Below are 19325 nucleotides of genomic sequence, written 5' to 3'. Positions count from 1 at the left end.
CAGTTAGAGCAAATTTCCTCAAAATTTCCTCCAGATCCTCAGTCATCCTGAGCCAATACTAGTAAGAACCCCAGCGAATCACAGACCAAGCGAACAATACCAGTATCCAGACCAAACAGAAACAGAAGCCACAAAAAGCTAAAGAAGCTACATAACCAAAACGCAGGAAAACACAAAGACAGGAACGCAGCCAATCGAACAGCACAAAAGAAGAATAGGAAACTTAGAAAGATAGCACAAGGCTACTACGACTACTACAAAGGAAGAAGTCACCTATAAGCAGAACCTATATCGATGGATAAAAGACTCTGGAGTAGAAAAACAATTGCGCTAGCAGCTGTAATCAAGTAGCAAGCTCAGCCGAGCTCATCAGAGCGTCGAATCCAGCTTGAGAACTCAAACTCGCAGACACCACGGCCAAAACTCAATCAGGAGTAGGATGACAATATCATGATAATGAAATTATTCCACCGAATGCACCATTGAAGCACCAGCAATGTGGATCAAAATGGAAGAAATAGCTTCAATTTGTCTGAATTGTATTTGTTAATTGAAGGCTTGAAATAAGAAAAGTACGGGAAAATTGAATTTGAATTGAAAAAGTAACTACCCAACACCTACTAAAGGTGAAGTTGGCTCCCTACTTAGAGAGAGAAAGTAACCACCTACGTATTCGAGTCAACATTTGATTCTCCCAATATTCGAGTCCAGATTTAAATTTAAGTCATTCAACAAATAATTTCCCCGATACTCAAGAAATGATGTATGTGGAATTTTTTACAAGTCTATTATTGAAAAATGAAACTATCTCCACAGACTACTCCAATTTAGAGGCCCCAAAATTAAAGAAGAAAATGACGCCTTCTGTAAATCTGATCTTGATATTCCAAACGAACTAATTAGCATCGTTGACCCATAATCGGGTTGGCAGTTTCCTCCATTGGACCCAAATGCTCCAAAAATTATGCTTCATGGGATGCCGTGGATTATTAAACAAAACTTCTCAACCTTATTAAACTTATAGAGTAGAGTGATCTTGAGATATTAATATTAGTTAACTAGAGATTTTGAGTTTAAATCCTTCTACCTCTCTCCGCTCCTTAAATCACACTCTTTCTCTACTAGAAAAAAAATAACTTAGAACTTATTCTCATTTGTTATAAAATTTTGCAAAATCTGAATATAGTAAGTGCTTATATGGAATAATCATAATTAGTTAAAACTACTCTTTGGTAGATTATATATTTTACATTTTTTGACTACTAAAAAAAATTTAAAATCTAGATGCTCAAGGAAATCAAAATATCAAAAATATTGAATATTATACAAAAATTAGGAATTACAATCCATTGAAATAATTGATTAAAGAACAAACTTTTTTTTTAAACTATAAGTGAGAGGTCTCGAATTCTAGATCTCTTACTTACACTCTCTCCTCTCGTATTACCCAGCCCATCCCTCCCCCCTCAAGAACAAACCCTTGATTGTCTTCAAATGCCTTCACTTTAGTGTTTATCTCGCCAAGTGCATATTAGCTGTAATGCTTATTTATTGCATTGGAATTATATATTATCTTATAAAAAAGAAAATTGATTTTACCTTTTTTTTTTGTTTAAAGTCACGCCGAACCCAAAATGAGTAGGAGTTAAGCCATAGCAATATAACTCTGTAGTAATAATGGCTGTATCCAAAGGAGAAAATTAATAAAGTAATTTTGGCTTACATTCCTATTGGATTGGAGACCCTAGATTCTACTCTTGATAGGTTGCAATTTTATCATTTATTTTATTATTAATTTTTCCTATTACTTAACCCAATGTGAATTAATTATTAGATTCTACTCACTTTTCGTAATTTGCATTTATTTCAGGGAGTAGAATAAAAATGTCACAATCAAGACCAATTTGACAGTCATCAAGAAAAGAGCCCGAATAACAGAGTTTGGCCCAGGGGCATTTTTGGAAAAGAAGATGTCATGTCCATTTTGGTAAATGATGCGAAGGGAGGACGGCTAAAGGGTTTCTTCTTGCTGGTAGGAGCCGCCGCACATGAAAGGAGGCATGGGATAGGAATTAGAATAAATTGTGCAGAGAACAAGCACTATGAGAGTTTAGCTTTTCTTTTAACTTTTCTCCTTAGTATTTCGTCCTGTAGTGGTTTTTGCTCCTGCGTCTGCCAGGAGCAACTAGGAACAAGCAAATTGGACGATGTTGACTTTTCCTTCCGTTCTTAGTTGCTTTTCTTTTCTTCTCGGTAGGAGTAGACAAGGGATAATTTAAATCCCTTTGTCTAGTCAAGGAACAACAGAGGCTTTGGGTCGCCTAAAATTGTGAGATCGATTTAATTTTATCTGTTTCTTTTATTTATTGGTATTCGCATATTCCTTGATTGCTAAGCTTATGGTTATTTAATTAATTGGTTGTCTTGGATCCGGATAATTAATTGATTGGGTAATCTATTTTCAGTTGGGATATTAAATCCGTAATTGTTTAATTACCTCAAAATAGTGACAACTGGCACGATTAGATTCGTGTCAGGGGGATACGCGGGCTAATCTAAAATAACCCTGGTAGTGCGTTATTTGGTTAGAATAGGGCTCCTCTAATACGTAAGGCAATTGGGGAATTAAATTCTACGGGCGTACCTAGAATTATTTTTCAATTAGAGCAGTGATTAACGGGCGTACCTTGATCACCGACATAGTAAGGAGGGGTTGACTGCCATCGCTTGTTTGGTAGTTATAACCTATTTATTAATAAATAATTGGAATTGCCTTTGCTTATCGATGATCAATTAGGTGAACCATTGCTGAAGTTATTCCTTGGCTAGATCCTTTGATTTTAGTGAATTGTTTGTTATTTAATTTCTAGTTGGCTATTTTATTTTTATTATTTTATTTTTAGTTGAATTGTCACTCCTGATATAAAACACCCCCTTTGTCACTGTGAATTTGGAAAGGAACAATTACTCCCAGTCCCTGTGGATTCGACCCTGCTTACTGCTATCTACAGAAATTACTTTTAGTTTGAGCAGGTTTTATTATTGCACAGGCTTCGACAACCTGTCAATTTTTGGCGCCGTTGCCGGGGACTGGTGCCAGATTAATTTGTTTCTTTTTGAGTTTATTTTGTTTTCATTTTTTTTAATTTATTTTTCTCTTATTTTTTTTTTATGGCTGCTAACATTCCATATTTTGATGATAGACTGGACTTTGTTTCTGAATGGGGTTTTGAGACTCATGTTTTTCCTAATGATCAATGGGTTGTTGCAAATTGTGAAACTTATTTTGACTCAGGTTATTCAACTGACACATGCCCCGTATTTCAAGATACTCTAAGTTCTCCACTTGATACTTTTGGAGATTTTTCACCCCAATATCAAACGCAGTATGACCCTTATTCAAACGGGTATGATCAAGAATGGTGGGATAATTCCAATTTTGATTATGCGACCGAGCCAATGGATTTCCAACAGCAAGAGTCTCAACAACCATCGTCCATGTCAGGTATGTCTTTTCAGGAATTGGGTGAATTATTTATTAATACATACCGATTCCAACAGGAGACACAAATGAGGAATGAGATGATAGAGGATGCAATGAGTTATCTGGCAGATCAACTATCTCTATTGACATCCAGAATGAATCGATTGGCTTCTCAAATGGAAGAATTGCCCTCGGAAACCATTGTTGATCTAGAAGAAAATGAGAGTGCAATTTGCTTGACTAGTGGTGAGGAGATGCAAGAGTGTCAAAATGAGGAATCTACAGATGCAGTTGAAAAAGAAGCCAAAAAGGAAGAAATGGAACCCCAACCGCAACCCATTCACTTGAAAGAATCCTGTGAACAATCTCCAAATGCGGTGACAACTCCTCCACTCCTTCATCAATATTCTCCTGACTCTTACTCTTCAATTCCTGTTAACGAAATTGACTTTATTATACCAGACAATTTTGAATTTCATGACAGGAATAAATTAAGAGTGGCGGTGGCGAGATATCTTGAACCAATAAATGCAAGTGAGGGAGAAGTGAATGGAGAATACAAATTATCATCGACTCGTTTGGCGCCATTCACTAGTCCATGGAAGCCCGTGGCTCGTATGCTCAAGGATTATTCTATTTACGAGGGTTATCAGGACTATATAGAGGATGAAGCATTAAGACGAGCCACACGATTTTATCCGCCATGACCAAAACGTGATAATGTCTAGCCAAAGACAGTAAAGAAAGGCGCTCATTGGGAGGCAACCCAATTGTTTCTTTTAATTGTTTGTTGGTTTCGTGTCATAGTTTAAATCTGTTTTCCTTGAATTTGACTGATTTTGGGTGTTAATTTTCGTTTTTGCTGATTTGTAGGTGACCTTCAGTCATGACGCGCCCGCGTAATGACGTGCAGGAAGCTCACGATCAGAAACTTCTGAGAGCTCTCCTGCCCTCTTGACGCGCCCGCGTGATGATGTGCAGGAAGCTCACAATCAGAATCGTCCGAAAGCCCTCTTGCCCTCTTGACGTGCCCGCGTCACGTTCGCCGGAAAGGTAAGGATTCAAAAAAAAAATTTAATTAAAAAAAATTAAAAAAAAAATAAAAATAAAAATTTCTTATCACCGTAGCTTTAGTTTCCAAAAAAAAAAAACAATTTTTTTCTTTTCTCTTTTCTTCCTTTTTCTTTCTTTCTTTCTCTCTTTCTTCTTCGTTTTCTTTTCTTTCTTTTTTCTCCCCTGTTTCTTCTTCCTCCCTGTCGACCGAAGCTTCTCACCTCGCGCGCCGCTGATCTCCCCTTGTGCGCCGCGCCCCAGCTCTGACCACGCCACACCCAGCTCTTCCACTCGCCAGCGGCCGCCCAAGCTTGTCACTGCCCCAGCTTGCGCCGCCGTTCCTCTTTGGCCGAGACCCAGAGAATCTCGCGCGCAGGCCAGCTTCTCAGCCTCGCAGCTCGAGCGGCAGCCGACCACCAGCGGCCTCCGCCACCACTTCCCAGGCCACCGTAGCTGCTGAAGTTTCCACTGCGCGCTGCCACCGCAGCCACCACCAGCTCGATTTCACCGCAGCAGCGCCGCCGTCCCTCTCCTCTTCGCAACTCCCACCTCGTCGCTCTCCACTTGTGCGCCGCGAGCTGCTGGCAGCCGACACCCCTCATCCTCGTGCGAGCTCTCATCTTCCACGACACTGCTTGCTGCCCCGTCCGTCGACTGCTAAGGTACTGGCGGAGGTATTTCAATCTTGCTCCCAAATTTCTTAGTATTGATTAGTGCTGTCTGGTTTGTCTAAAGTTGATGTTGTTGACTATTGGAGGTTATTTCCTCAATTGTGTGATTTCCACCAGTGGTACTGGTTGGAGTATTTGCTTGAAGTTATTAATTTCGTTCGGTTGGACACCTGGTGATCTGCTGGGGTTTGTGATTGGGTTGTAATTTTTCAATTTCTGGAATGCTATCACTGGTATGCCATATTATTGGGGCCCTTGTTACGATTTGACTACATTGGGTGGCACTTGAATCTTCTCGTTGACATTGGTAGAGTTTAATGGATTAGTCGGCGACAAATTGGCTACTGACTTAGGTTGCTATTTGGGTGTGCTGAAACACTGCACTTGTTTGTTATATTGGGAGGCTTCTATACCATTTACATTGCTTATTCAAGATGGGTGTATCTAATTGAATTGCTGGAAAATATTCTGACCATTGCTTTTAATTGCTAAGTCTGTTGAAGTTTCTTTTGAGATTCTGGTTGAATTATTTTTTAAGTTGCCTGATGAATTGGGAGACATTATTAGCAATTGATCTGCTCTGATATTGCTCTGTTGGTGGCACGTTCTCCTTCTTGGGGTTGGATTAACATTTGGGGCTATTACTTTACTACTGTTCTACTTTGCTATAATAATTTCATAGATTTTGGCTTACGTTTTGCACCAGTGGTACTGGTTGGGGTATTTTGACTAGCATTTGTTATTTTTAATGGGTTGGCTGCCTGATTAAAAAGGGAAAACTTGTGATTGTGTGGTTATTGTCTAATTTCTATACTGCTATTGCTGGAATTGCCGCTTCTGAGTTGAAAATTAACTATCCACTTGGAGACTTTGTTGAGATTTTGGGTGGACAGAGTTGTGCATTTGCTGGTTGAATTGAGTTATGATGTCCCAGAACTTGGGCATGCACTTCACCACGTTGGTTTCCCTCCGCAGCTGCCAAATACCCTTAGCCACTCGTGAGGGAAGTTTCGTTGCCCTCTTCGCTTTAATTTCTTTATTCCCTCCATTGAGCACAATGTAGGATTTAGGTGTGGGGGGGAGCAGTTATGGTGCTAGTATCTTTCGTTCAATTTCTTTTTCTTCTTTTTAGTGATTGGCTCGTAAGTGCATGCCAAGGTTTGGTGCTGGATTATTGCCTCTATTTTTACTATTGCCAATTTTAATAATAAAAGGGCATCAAGTTAATGTGGTTGAATTCAAGAACATCTCTTTGGTGAATATCAATAATTGTTTTACTCTTATAATTTTTGGTTAACTTTCCTAGGCATAGGGAATGATTATTGGCATTTTTAGTGAATTGGTCCGGTTATTAACTTTAGTTCTCCATGTTTGAAAATGAGGCTAGCTGATGCAAGTTTTCTTTTGGTTCTTGTGATATATTGAGTTTTTGTGATTTTTAGCTATGCATAAACTTGACTGTACTCCGCTATTAGTTACTACTGAGTAATCGGGGATCTGCACCTAAAAGTGTCGATTCTCGCATCAAAAAGTAGTAATTGCTATGAGTACGTGGTCACGTGGCGATAGAAGCTGAGTAACCGAGCTCCTTCATCTGGCCAATGTTGGAGTTCGCGTCAAAAGGCTCTAATGGCTAGCGACTAAGTCTTTTGTTACTATTCAAAAAATTAATAAAGTAATTTTGGCTTACATTCCTATTGGATTGGAGACCCTAGATTCTACTCTCTTTAGTCTTTACCAACCTAAAGAGCCCTTCTCCGTTTCCTACATATATCCGAGCCCCTTCTCCGTTTGCTACATATATCCGGCTTCTTCTTCTTCATCTTCTTATTATTTTTTTTAAAAAAATTCAGGCAGCCAATGTTTAACAAGTATGCTCCAACTTCAGATTTTGGTAGTTTTGTTGTCCCTATTCTTGATTTACTTCTTGGTGTCCGGGTTCTCATTTTATTATTTTATACATGACCATTGTCAAGTACATGTTGATTATTTCAATTCCAAAAACACCAGCTGTGACCATAGCCCATCCACTTGTCGGGGCACCGACATCAATTTAAAGTGCCCGTTTCAATTTAGTGGTGATGATCCAGATTTGTGCCCTGGACCTTATGTTATTGAATTCTCTTGTGAAAATAATCGCACTGTTCTACCCGTAGTTGATATTATCCATCCGGAGAAACGGTATAACTTTTCGGTGGAGCTAAACAGTATTGATTATGAGAAACAGACACTTCGTATATTTGATCCTGGGGTGCAAAAGAACAACTGTTCTACTCTGCCACTCCACCCATTCAGTCCATACCTCGAGATTGCTCCTGATACTGGTTTGTTGGTCTTTGTGAGCTGTAAAAATCCGGTGAAATCGAAATATCCTCCTCTTTATGTAGACACTGCTTCCTGTAATATCAGTGCAAATCATTTTTCAAAAATGAAAGCGCCATCCAATTATTACAGCTATGTTGTGGTGGGCAAAAATGTGGTGGCATCTGATATTGAAGAGTCGTGCACTGTATATAAGATACTTCTAGTAGACCTGCGGTGTCTCCCTAATGTAACAGCTGGAGGAGATATTTCGTTTCAAGACATCCACAATCTTCTGTCTAATGGCTATGAGATCAGGTGGCTCCCATTCTCGGAGCACAGCAGGAGATCTCTTTTCTGTAAGTACACTGATTTGAAGATTTATTAACATCGTAATTGATGATTGATTATGGTGATCTTTTAAAAATTACTTATTCAGTACATCTCCTTGAAACTATGTTTTTGGGAAATTAATGGCAAATTACCGTATATTGGAAGATTTTAAGTTAAGATGTGAAGTGGTACATTTGGGCTAAATATGGTTGTACTGCTATTCATCTTTCTATTTTTTTTAAAAAAAAAAATTATAGAACAACCAAATATTGTTGATGAGTACAACTGCTTATTTTAAATTTCATACACCATATAGGTCTTAATATAATATTCAAAATATAATTGATTAGTCAATCTCAAATTCTCCTTTGAATAGTGCAATTCTTACTCCAATCTTTGGAGGCTAAATATATTAGTAGGTACTTTTTTCTTATTTAACAATTAAAATATTGTTAACAGCCATTTATTTCAAATTCATACATCATATAAGTGTAAATGTTTAAAGTAGAATTGATTAATGCATTGGAGGTGTGGGTCTAGACTTTCAAAATGTGGATTTAGATTATCACTACTTTGATTAGTTTGCACATGACATTAACTAAAGACAGGTCTTTTTTTTTTTTTGGTATGATTGCGTTCAGTTATTGCGTTTATAAATCTTATGACATTTGGTGTTTACAATCAATAGCAACTAATAAAATGAAAAATTCAAGTAAATGTAAATCAATAGCAACAAAATATGCAAGAAATACAATAACGGTACATAACCGTACCCGCTTCGATTCCCCTAAATCATTTGTTTAATTTTACGTAAATTTTTTAATTTTTGTTTTTTGGGGAATGAGAGTACCAGAAACCTTGCTACTGCTATTTTGTCTTTACTAGTTGCCTTTATCGCTGTGTATATTCTCACATAGTTTTTCATTTGATTTTTTAAGTATGAAATCAAGTCAAATTAGAATACTTGGATTTTAGAAATGTTATTTGTTTTATGATCCTAACAAACACATGAATTATTGAATTCTCATTTGAATTTATTCTCGTAGTGATTTGAAACTGGTACACACATGAGGGTGAATTAATAGTAATTAATAAAAGTTCATTTTCAAGTATCCAATTGGACATTGACTTTGACTTTTCTCCTTGGGCGATGTAGGTCCCCTAGTAGTAGCAATCTTCTACCGCGTTGACACATTCGGAAGTGAGTAAACTTGTTTCTTTAGTGTGCAAAAAAACCATTCTTAATCAGTCGGATTCTTTCTAATTCAGTATTTCCATTATAACCTTTTTTCTTTCATAAGCAACTGGCGTGGGTTTTGCTATCAAATTTTTCGGTAAGGCATCTGATTTATAGTTGATAACTCTATCCACTGTGCATATATATATATATATATATATATATACTAGAAATCAATCATTGCTAATTATAATCGTTCTTTTCTTCGCTTTCAGTTCTACTCATTGCAGCAAAAATTGTCATGGGCATTGCCCTATTCTTTGCTTTCCTTCTTTATCGATGCCATCGGAGGCATTTATCGAGGTATGATATAATAGAAGATTTCCTACAAACAAACAGCAGACTCATGCCCATTAGGTACTCATATAGAGAAATTAGGACAATGACCAAAAATTTTGAAGAGAAACTAGGTGAAGGAGGCTACGGTATGGTTTACAAAGGCAAATTGCTCAGTGGGGGTGCAGTTGCTGTCAAGATGCTGAACAAATCAAAAGCTAATGGGCAAGAGTTCATCAATGAAGTTGCAACTATTGGAAGGATACACCATGTGAACGTGGTTCGGTTAGTGGGATTTTGTGTCACTGCCTCAAAACATGCTCTAGTATATGATTACATGCCAAATGGATCTCTGGATAAGTTCATTTTCTCAGAATGTCAAAATAGTTCTCCATTGAGTTGGAAACAAGTTTGTGAGATTGCAAAGGGAGTTGCTCGTGGCATTGAGTACTTGCATCAGGGGTGTGATATGCAAATTCTGCATTTTGATATTAAACCGCATAACGTCTTACTTGATGAGAACTTTGTTCCAAAAGTTTCAGACTTTGGACTTGCAAAACTTTACCCAATGCAAAAGAGTATTGCAACTCTTACTGCTGTGAGAGGAACATTAGGTTACATGGCCCCAGAGTTGTTCTACAAAAGGATTGGAAGAGTCTCACACAAGGCAGATGTTTACAGCTATGGAATGTTACTAATGGAGATGGCTGGGAGGAGGAGAAATGTGGATGCACATGCTGAGCATTCAAGTCAAATATACTTCCCATCATGGATATGTGACAAATTCGATCAGGTGGAGGAAATGGAAATCGGAGATCATGCAACTGAAGAAGAAAAGACAATTACACGAAAATTAATTTTGATTGCCTTGTGGTGCATACGGATGACACTTGAGGATCGTCCTTCAATGAGAGAAGTCTTAGAAATGCTTGAAGGTGATGCTAGTGGTCTAAAGTTGCCTCCTAAACCATCGTTTTACCCTCCGGATTCACCCATATCCATGCAAAGAAGCAGCGATAGTAATTCTTCTGACGAGTCACCGGCACCCCTATGTAGCTCTGTTGCTTTAGAAATAGAGCAGATGGATGACTAAGTAGTACTTTCAGTGAAAGCTGTGTGGTGGATTTGTCCTTCAGTTTAACTTAATAATTTCTACAATTCAGCTCCAGTACATATTTTTTTTCTTAAACTATTATGTTATCTAACACAGCGAGCAGTATATCTAAGTATTTCTGGCAACTTCATGAGATCGATCTTTTGCAGTGGTGTTGCTATTACTAGTCAAATTGTTAGTTTAACATAGCCTTGTAGCCGTTTGTCTTTGTCCTTGGATTTTTCCTTCGAAACGTGTCTTTCCTTTTCATCAACATGGTGAATTTGAGCTAGCCCAAGTTCACTTATGCTTTACAATCGTTATATTTGAAATTTCATTAATTTTATGGATTTAACAAGCAATCTCTCATTATTTCAATGACGCAATGAGAAAGTATAGTATTTACTCTAATTGATCTACTAATAGATTAAAATACATCATTAAATGAAAAGCTTTAAATAAAATTTTTTATTACAATTGGCCTGATTAAATTTTTTTTTAAGTGTAAGTGGAATGTATCGAATTCAAAATCTCTCACTTACACTCACTCCTCTGCTATATTCAGTTGAATTTTATATGACTATCTTACATTGATATATGTCCTTCATGTGCTACCTTACAGCCTATAGATGTTCAAATTACTATAGGATTTAGCTAAAGAAATGCATACATCAACAAAATGTTGAACATATCAAAGTGGGCCGAGACTAGATATGGTTGAACCTTTCATAGCCTAAACTTGGCTCACTTTGAAAACTTTTAGATTTCTTAACCCGCCAAACTTGATATGGCTAGGCTTGGATTGCCTAAAATCAACTCACTATAGGGAGGGGGAGCCTAAGGAGGCTTGTGTGTTAGGGACTAGTAGGTATGCAGATCTGACTAGACCAAGAGGGTGCTATGGCACCTCCCTTGGATTTTTTTTTCTTTTTTGCTGCAGGTGAGGTTTGAACTCCCCACCTATACCCAAGGAAGGACTTAAGTCCCTCCCTGTTGACCACCGAGCTAGCCTCAGTGGTTTGATTTGGCACTATTGACACTCCTAGTGCTATGGCAAGTGAATATAATATCATCGTAATACCAGCTCATAGCTCTCAGCCATTTATTGTTGATTGTAAATCTCTCTTCGTAATGAACTTTTTTTTGCAAATTTAATTGGCAAAGAACCTTAACCGCGGTAGGCAGTAATAGACTCTATTACTTATGAAAAATTTTATTATAGTCTAGACTAACTACTTGAATAACTGCTTAATAAATCTAGTAGTTGAGGGTTATTATCACTTTACCTCTTAATATTTGGTGCTACTATGAATTTTTCTCTGAACGTTACTTTTTAGTCACTTTATCTTCAAAACTAATAGTCAAACTTAATGGAGTCTGTTAATTGAAGTGAAAAGACCTGTTTAGTGACAGGTGTCGAGCCTGTGCAATAATAATTACCTACTCGAGAAAAATACAGATTTTGTATATAGCGGTGAGTAGGGTCGAATCCACAGGAATTGGGGATAACTTATTTCTTTTAGAGTCTGAAGTATGGGGGGTTTTTGGAGAATATGAAATAACTAATTAACTATCTAATAAAACAACTAATAGAAATAAACAGTAATTAATTGATAGAGTATCATTTGTTAGTAATTTTATTAGTAATCTTCCCTTTTATCCCTGCCTAATATTGTGTTAATTGTTGATATCTACTTATATTTGGTACCTGAACTTAATTTCAGGAATGAAGCAGAAAACTACCAAAAGGGAGGGATTTTATGGAGAATATGGAAACTTCTAAGGGATTCAATGCTTGGGCCCTTGAGTTGGTGGGGGACCACAAGCAAGTGAAAGGCATTTAGTCATTTGGGCTCTTCAAAGAAAGCAACGTAGAGAGATTTGGAAGAAAAAAGTAATTGGGAGGTTTTGTCCACATGTGTGGGGACCACCTAGATAGCTTTTAGTCATCTTTCCTCTGTTTCTTTAAAGAGGGACAACGTAGAGTAGGAAAGGACGGCTTTAGTTTAGTTTTTTAGTTTAGTTCTAGTTTTCTTTCTTTTGACTGGCTTCTGACACACGCCAGGTGTTCGACAATATTCCCCAACGGGAAAAACATCTGTCATCCTTTACTTTCTAGTAAAAACCGCAATGTTTATGCAATCCATTAATTCGTGTGGTGATTTAATTATGCGGCGTGGCTAAGTCTTCCAACTAGTCAAGGGTCGACTCGACGGCGCAGTCCCGAAAATTTGTGAGATCTAATTAGTTTTCACGCGTTCCTTAATTTATTAATATTTGCACGTTGTCTGCTTGAATTTTCGTGGAATTATTTTATTAATTGGATGTCAAGGGCCCGATGTTCAATGTGATTTATTAATCTCGTGCCAATTTAGTCAATTAAATCCGTAATTATTTGATTGATTAATATTAGTGGCAACTGGTGTATTTGCACACTAGGGGAACGTGCAATCTAATTTAAATGACCCTCGTAGCGTGTTATTGATTAGGGCTAGATTTTTCTAGTTATTCATGCAATTGGAAAATTAATTCCTACGGTCGTACCTAGGAGTATTTTCTGGTTAGGGGTGATCAATGGTCGTACCTTGGTTATCAATAATTTAAGGAAAAATTGGTCGTTAGAGTGCTTCGACGATTATAACTAGTCTATTAAATAAATTAAGTAAACCTCTCTTGCATCAATGATCGGATAGATGGACTGTGTCTGAGTAGTTGCATCCTTGGTTAGAATTTATTTATTCTTGATTTAATTCCTGTTATATTCGTGCTAGTTAATTATTTATTTTTAGTTGAATTGTTTAATTATTTTTAGTTTCATTCCGGTGAAATCCCCCCTTACCAATTGGAATTTAAAAGAGACAAATATCTCCAGTTCCTGAGGAGACGACCCTTCTTGCCACTATCTACTATTTAGTAATTTTTGTCAACTAATTAATTCTGGTATATCGGATTAAGCAAATTCTTCGGGAACAGGGTGAATCAAGTAACCCATTGCACACCTAGAGTCCCTGCTCCAGTACCTAAGATTAATTATTGACTGCTTTTAGTGGTAGCTAGATTCTATTTTTATTATTGCACAGGTTCGACGACCTGTCAATTTTTGGCGCCGTTGCCGGGGACTGGCGTTATTATTTGTTTCTTTTTAAGTTCATTTTTTATCTAATTTTCTGGTATTTTTCTAGTGTATGCCTAGGTCTTCTCGTACAAGTGAATTGATTTTTGACCCCGAAGTAGAGAAAATCGCGTGTAGAACAAGGAAAGAAACCAGACAGCTCAGAGAGGAGCACTCTAGTGCTACATCTCAGAGACCTGAGCCGGAAGTTGAACCAACAGATTCGTTTGACGATAATTCGAGTGATTCGTACCAAGAGAACGTCGCCATGGCAAACACACAAACATTAAGGGAGTTGACTGCTTTAAACTTGACCCAGCAACCTCTTTGCATAACTTTTCCTCGCCTTAGTGAGAATGCAGCTTTTGAATTAAAACCTGGTGTAATACATTTGTTGCCTATTTTTCATGGTCTGCCAAGAGAGGAACCCCACAAACACATGCAGGAATTTGATGTGGTGTGTTCGAGTATGAAGCCTTCGGGAGTAACTGATGAACAAATTAAATTAAGGGCCTTCCCTTTCTCTCTCAAGGATTCGGCAAAGGATTGGTTATACTGTTTACCTGCAGGCATTATCACCACGTGGCCAGAGATGCAGAAAAAATTTTTTGAAAAATATTCCCCTGCATCCAGAGCTGCTAGTTTGCGAAAGAAAATATGTGGCATCAAACAATTTCACGGGGAATCCTTGTATGAATATTGGGAGAGGTTCACTAGGCTGCGTACCCGGTGCCCTCATCACCAAATAAGTGATTAACTGCTGATTCAGTACTTCTACGAGGGGCTACTGATGAACGATAGAAACATCATTGATGCAGCAAGTGGTGGTGCACTGGTGAATAAGACTACCCAGGAGGCATGGGAACTAATCGAGCGAATGGCAGAGAACTGCCAGCAGTTTGGTACGAGAGCAGATGTTCCTACGAGAAAGGTCAACGAGGTAAGTTCATCTTCCATTCAACAGCAGTTATCTGAATTAACCTCATTTGTTCGACAGATAGCTTTAGGAAATGTACAGCAGACCAAAGTGTGTGGGATTTGTACGAATATTGGTCATACCACTGACTCGTGCCCACAGCTACAAGAGGAGGGAACTGAGCAAGCAAACATGGCTGGTAACATGCCCATGCCACGTAGACAGTACGACCCCTATTCCAACTCATACAATCCGGGTTGGAAGGATCATCCAAATCTGAGTTATGGGAAAAATAAGCAACAAAATTTCATCCCCAATAGACAGCAGGGCTTCCAGCAACAATATCAAACAATGAATCAACCCTCCTCTATCTCAGGTATGTCCCTAGAAGACATGGTTAAAACCATAGCCTCTAATACTATGAAATTTCAGCAGGACACTGAGGCCAGCAGTCAAGAGAGAAAACGCGTATGCAAAACTTGAAAAATCAGATGAGTCAATTAGTCTCAATTGTCAACCGACTGGACTCCCAGGGAAAGGGAAAACTTCCATCCCAACCTGAGGTAAATCCCAAAAATGTAAATGCAATGACCCTCAGGAGTGGGAAAGAGGTTGAAGGACCAGCACCAGTGGCTCCGAAGGACAAGAATGAGGACCGCATTGAGAAGGAGTTTGAGGAAGAAGGAACGCCCGGCACAAATTAAGAGGTAATATGTAACCCAGTGGTTCCAGTTAAGCCTAACCCACCACCTTTTCCTAGCAGGTTGGAAAGGCCTAAAAAACAAGACAAGGAAAAGAAAATTTTGGAGATGTTTAGAAAGGTGGAGATAAATATCCCCTTACTTGACGCAATTAAGCAAGTACCCCGGTATGCCAAATTTTTGAAAGACCTATGCATCAATAGGAAGAAATTGAGGGGAGATGAAAGGATAATTGTGGAAGAGAACGTATCCGCAGTGCTTCAAAGAAAACTTCCGCCCAAGTGTGGAGATCCAGGTATGTTCACTATCCCTTGTAAAATAGGAAACACTAGCATTAGGAATGCCATATTAGATCTAGGAGCCTCTATAAATGTGATGCCCAAGGCTATTTATGCTTCTCTAAATTTGGGTCCCTTAAAGGAAACTGGCATTATAATTCAATTGGCTGATAGGACTAATGCTTATCCCGATGGGGTGATAGAAGATGTGTTAGTGCAAGTGAACAATTTAGTGTTCCCAACTGATTTTTATATTCTTGATATGGGTGATGAACGTTCTCCAAATCCATCACCAATTTTGTTGGGGAGGCCTTTCTTGAGCACGGCTCGTACAAAAATTGATGTTAGTGAGGGCACCCTAACGATGAAATTTGATGGAGAAATAGTTCATTTTAATATATTTGAGGCCATGAAATATCCGTGTCATTCTAATGCTATTTTTGCTGTGAGTGTAATTAACCCTTTTGTGCATGAAGTATTTGAGATTAATGGCAGGGATGAATTGGAGATAGCAATCACCAAACATTTGGATCTGGAAGCAACTTGTGAAATGGAGTTAGATGTCAGTTTGCAAAGAATGGTTGGAGCCCTGCATTCACTAGGCCAAAGTTTTCTAAGGTATGATGTCGCTCCTATATTCGTGCCTGAACCACACCTAAAGCTATTACCTTCTATCGTGCAGGCACCTGAAGTGGAGTTAAAACCTCTGTCCGAGCATTTAAAGTATGCCTATCTAGGTGAAAAACAGACGTTACCAGTGATAATCTCATCCAAATTATCACCCAGGGAGGAGAATAAGCTGCTACGGGTTTTAAGGGAGCATAAGGAAGCTATAGGTTGGACAATTGCGGACATAAAGGGTATAAGCCTGTCCGTGTTCATGCATCGAATTCGCCTGGAAGAGGATGCTAGGCCGATTAGACAACCACAAAGGAGATTGAACCCCATCATGATGGAAGTGGTCAAGAAAGAGGTAATCAAACTTCTGGACATAGGAATTATTTTTTCGATCTCAGATAGTTCATGGGTGAGTCCAGTGCAAGTGGTGCCAAAGAAAGCGGGGGTAACTGTGGAAGAAAATCATGAAGGGGATTTCGTTCCAATTCGAAAGCCTACGGGTTGGCGCCAGTGCATCGATTACCGCAAATTAAACGCGGTGACCAAGAAGGATCATTTTCCTCTTCCATTCATCGATCAAATGGTTGAAAGGTTAGCTTGTCGTGCCTACTATTGTTTTTTAGATGGTTTCTCTGGTTATTTTCAGATAGCAATTGCGCCAGAGGATCAAGAGAAAACAACTTTCACTTACCTCTTTGGCACTTTTGCCTACCGAAGGATGCCATTTGGATTGTGCAATGCCCCTGCAACATTCCAAAGGTGCATGATTAGCATTTTTTCTGAGTATGTGGAGAGAATAATTGAGGTATTCATGGATGACTTCAGTGTCTATGGTAATAGTTTTGACGATTGCTTAGATAACCTGACATTGATTTTAAAAAGATGCATTGAGACTAACCTAGTGCTCAATTGGGAAAAATGCCACTTCATGGTTGAGCACGGGATAGTTCTAGGGCATGTAGTGTCGTCTAGAGGAATTGAGGTTAATAAAGCTAAAATAGATGTGATATCTGCTTTACCTTACCCCGTAACTGTACGGGAAGTTCGTTCTTTTCTAGGACATGCAGGTTTCTATCACAGATTTATCAAGGATTTCTCAAAGATCGGGGCACCACTTTTCAGGCTTTTGCAAAAGGATGTCAGTTTTGAATTCAATGAGGAGTGCAAAGAAGCGTTCGAAAAGTTGAAAAAATTACTCACTTCTCCACCTGTCATCCAACCCCTTGATTGGAATCTCCCATTCGAAATTATGTGCGATGCCAGCGACTACTCCGTGGGAGCAGTCTTGGGACAAAGGGTGGAGAAAGCGGCGCACGCAATATATTATGCCTCTAGAGCTTTAAATGGCGCCCAACTCAATTACTCCACTACGGAGAAAGAACTCTTAGCTGTTGTTTTTGCTTTAGAAAAGTTTAGACCTTATTTGCTAGGTGCTAAAGTAATTGTGTATTCTGACCATGCAGCTTTGAGGTATCTGGTGACCAAGAAGGACGCTAAACCCTGTTTGATAAGATGGATATTGCTCCTGCAGGAATTTGACTTGGAAATTAGAGATAAAAATGGAGCAGAGAATTTGGTAGCTGACCACCTCAGTCGAATACTGGTAACGGAGGAGGAATTACCATTAAAGGAGTCTTTTCCTGAAGAGCATTTACTTTCTATTAATTCATCCCCTCCTTGGTTTGCAGATATTGTGAATTATTTGGTTACTGACAAATTGCCCGCAAGTTGGCCCAAGGCGAAAAGGGACAAGCTAAAAAGCGATGCAAAGTACTATGTCTGGGATGATCCCTATCTTTGGAAACAAGGTGCAGACCAAATAATGAGACGGTGTGTAAGTGAAAGTGAATTCTAATCTATATTGACTTTCTGTCACTCTTGGGGGTCATTTTGGACCTAAACGGACTGCGAGAAAAGTGTTGGAAAGTGGATTTTATTGGCTTACCTTATTTAAGGATGCCTACTTGTTTTGTAAGACATGTGATAAATGTCAGAGGGTAGGCAATTTATCCCGAAAGGATCAACTGCCACAAGTGCCCATGCTTTTCATTGAAATTTTTGATACTTGGGGTATAGATTTCATGGATCCCTTTCCTAATTCTAGTGGATTTTTATACATTTTACTAGTAGTGGATTATGTCTCGAAGTGGGTGGAAGCAAAAGCCACCCGCACTAATGAGTCTAAGGTGGTAGCAGGTTTCATAAAGTCTAACATTTTCGTGCGATTTGGAATGCCACGGGCAGTTGTGAGTGATAGGGGGACGCATTTTTGCAACAAGACAATTGCTGCTTTATTCAGGAAATATGGTGTACTTCATAAGGTTTCCACTTCCTACCATCCACAGACCAATGGCCAGGCTGAAGTCTCGAATAGGGAAATAAAGTCCATTTTGAAAAAGATGGTCCGCCCTGATAGGAAGGACTGGAGTTCAAGGTTGGAAGATGCTTTGTGGGCATACAGGACTGCTTACAAAACACCTATAGGGATGTCTCCCTATAGGTTGGTATTTGGTAAGTCTTGCCATCTTCCAGTGGAGTTCGAGCATAAAGCATTTTGGGCAGTTAAGCAATGCAATATGGATATTGAGGAGGGCGGAATTCAAAGGAAGTTACAGTTACAGGACTTGGAGGAGATTCGCAATGAAGCCTATGAGAATGCGGTAATTTATAAGGAGAAAAATAAGATTTTTCATGACCAACAGATTTCTAGGAAAACGTTTGAATGTGGGCAACGAGTTCTACTGTACCATTCGAAGTTGAAGTTATTTTCAGGTAAGTTACGTTCTCGTTGGATCGGTCCCTTTGTTATAACTAATGTCTTTGATTATGGTGCAGTGGAGATCCAGAGTGTAAGGACGGAGAAGAAATTTGTGGTGAATGGTCATCGTCTCAAGCCATATTATGATGGGGCTCCAGTTGAGCAGGTGGAGACGATGCATTTGGAGGACCCAATTTGCTTGGTTTAAGCAAATTGTGGGCTATGTCTAGCCAAGACACTAAAGAAAGGCGCTCTTTTGGGAGGCAATCCGAATTTTGACTTTATTGTTTTTAGTTGTTTATTTCTTTCATTTTGTCGTTTCCTCGTTGGGTAGTATCAGTATTAATATTTCCTTCACTACAATCAGGAAATGTAATCTTGGCGTGCCCACACGGTATTGGTGTCTCTGAGATCAGAGGAAGAAGACCAATCTTGGCGTGCCCACGCGGTGTGTGTGCCTCCTAAGGTTAGTGGACGTTATGTAATTTTGGCGT

The 19325-nt window shown here is 38.8% G+C and overlaps 1 protein-coding gene and 1 pseudogene across 1 annotated transcript; both read left to right on the top strand.

The window, feature by feature from the left end:
* LOC113774388 overlaps nucleotides 1-19325 on the top strand; it is a 135403-nt pseudogene that overhangs the window by 70488 nt on the left and 45590 nt on the right.
* Nucleotides 9413-10538, top strand: LOC113773205 (rust resistance kinase Lr10-like). Its single transcript, XM_027317788.1, has one exon. It carries the CDS (start codon nucleotides 9426-9428, stop codon nucleotides 10446-10448), a length of 1023 nt encoding a protein of 340 aa, XP_027173589.1. The 5' UTR covers nucleotides 9413-9425; the 3' UTR covers nucleotides 10449-10538.

The sequence above is a fragment of the Coffea eugenioides genome, chromosome 6 (genome assembly GCF_003713205.1).
Source record: "Coffea eugenioides isolate CCC68of chromosome 6, Ceug_1.0, whole genome shotgun sequence".
Taxonomy (NCBI): domain Eukaryota; kingdom Viridiplantae; phylum Streptophyta; class Magnoliopsida; order Gentianales; family Rubiaceae; genus Coffea; species Coffea eugenioides.
The sequence above is the reverse complement of the archived record's forward strand: the minus strand, read 5'-3'. Positions and strand labels throughout refer to the sequence as shown.

What these genes read in the sequence shown, in the direction of transcription:
- LOC113773205 (XM_027317788.1), top strand. Translation starts at nt 9,426, where the DNA reads ATGCCCATTAGGTACTCATATAGAGAAATTAGGACAATGACCAAAAAT.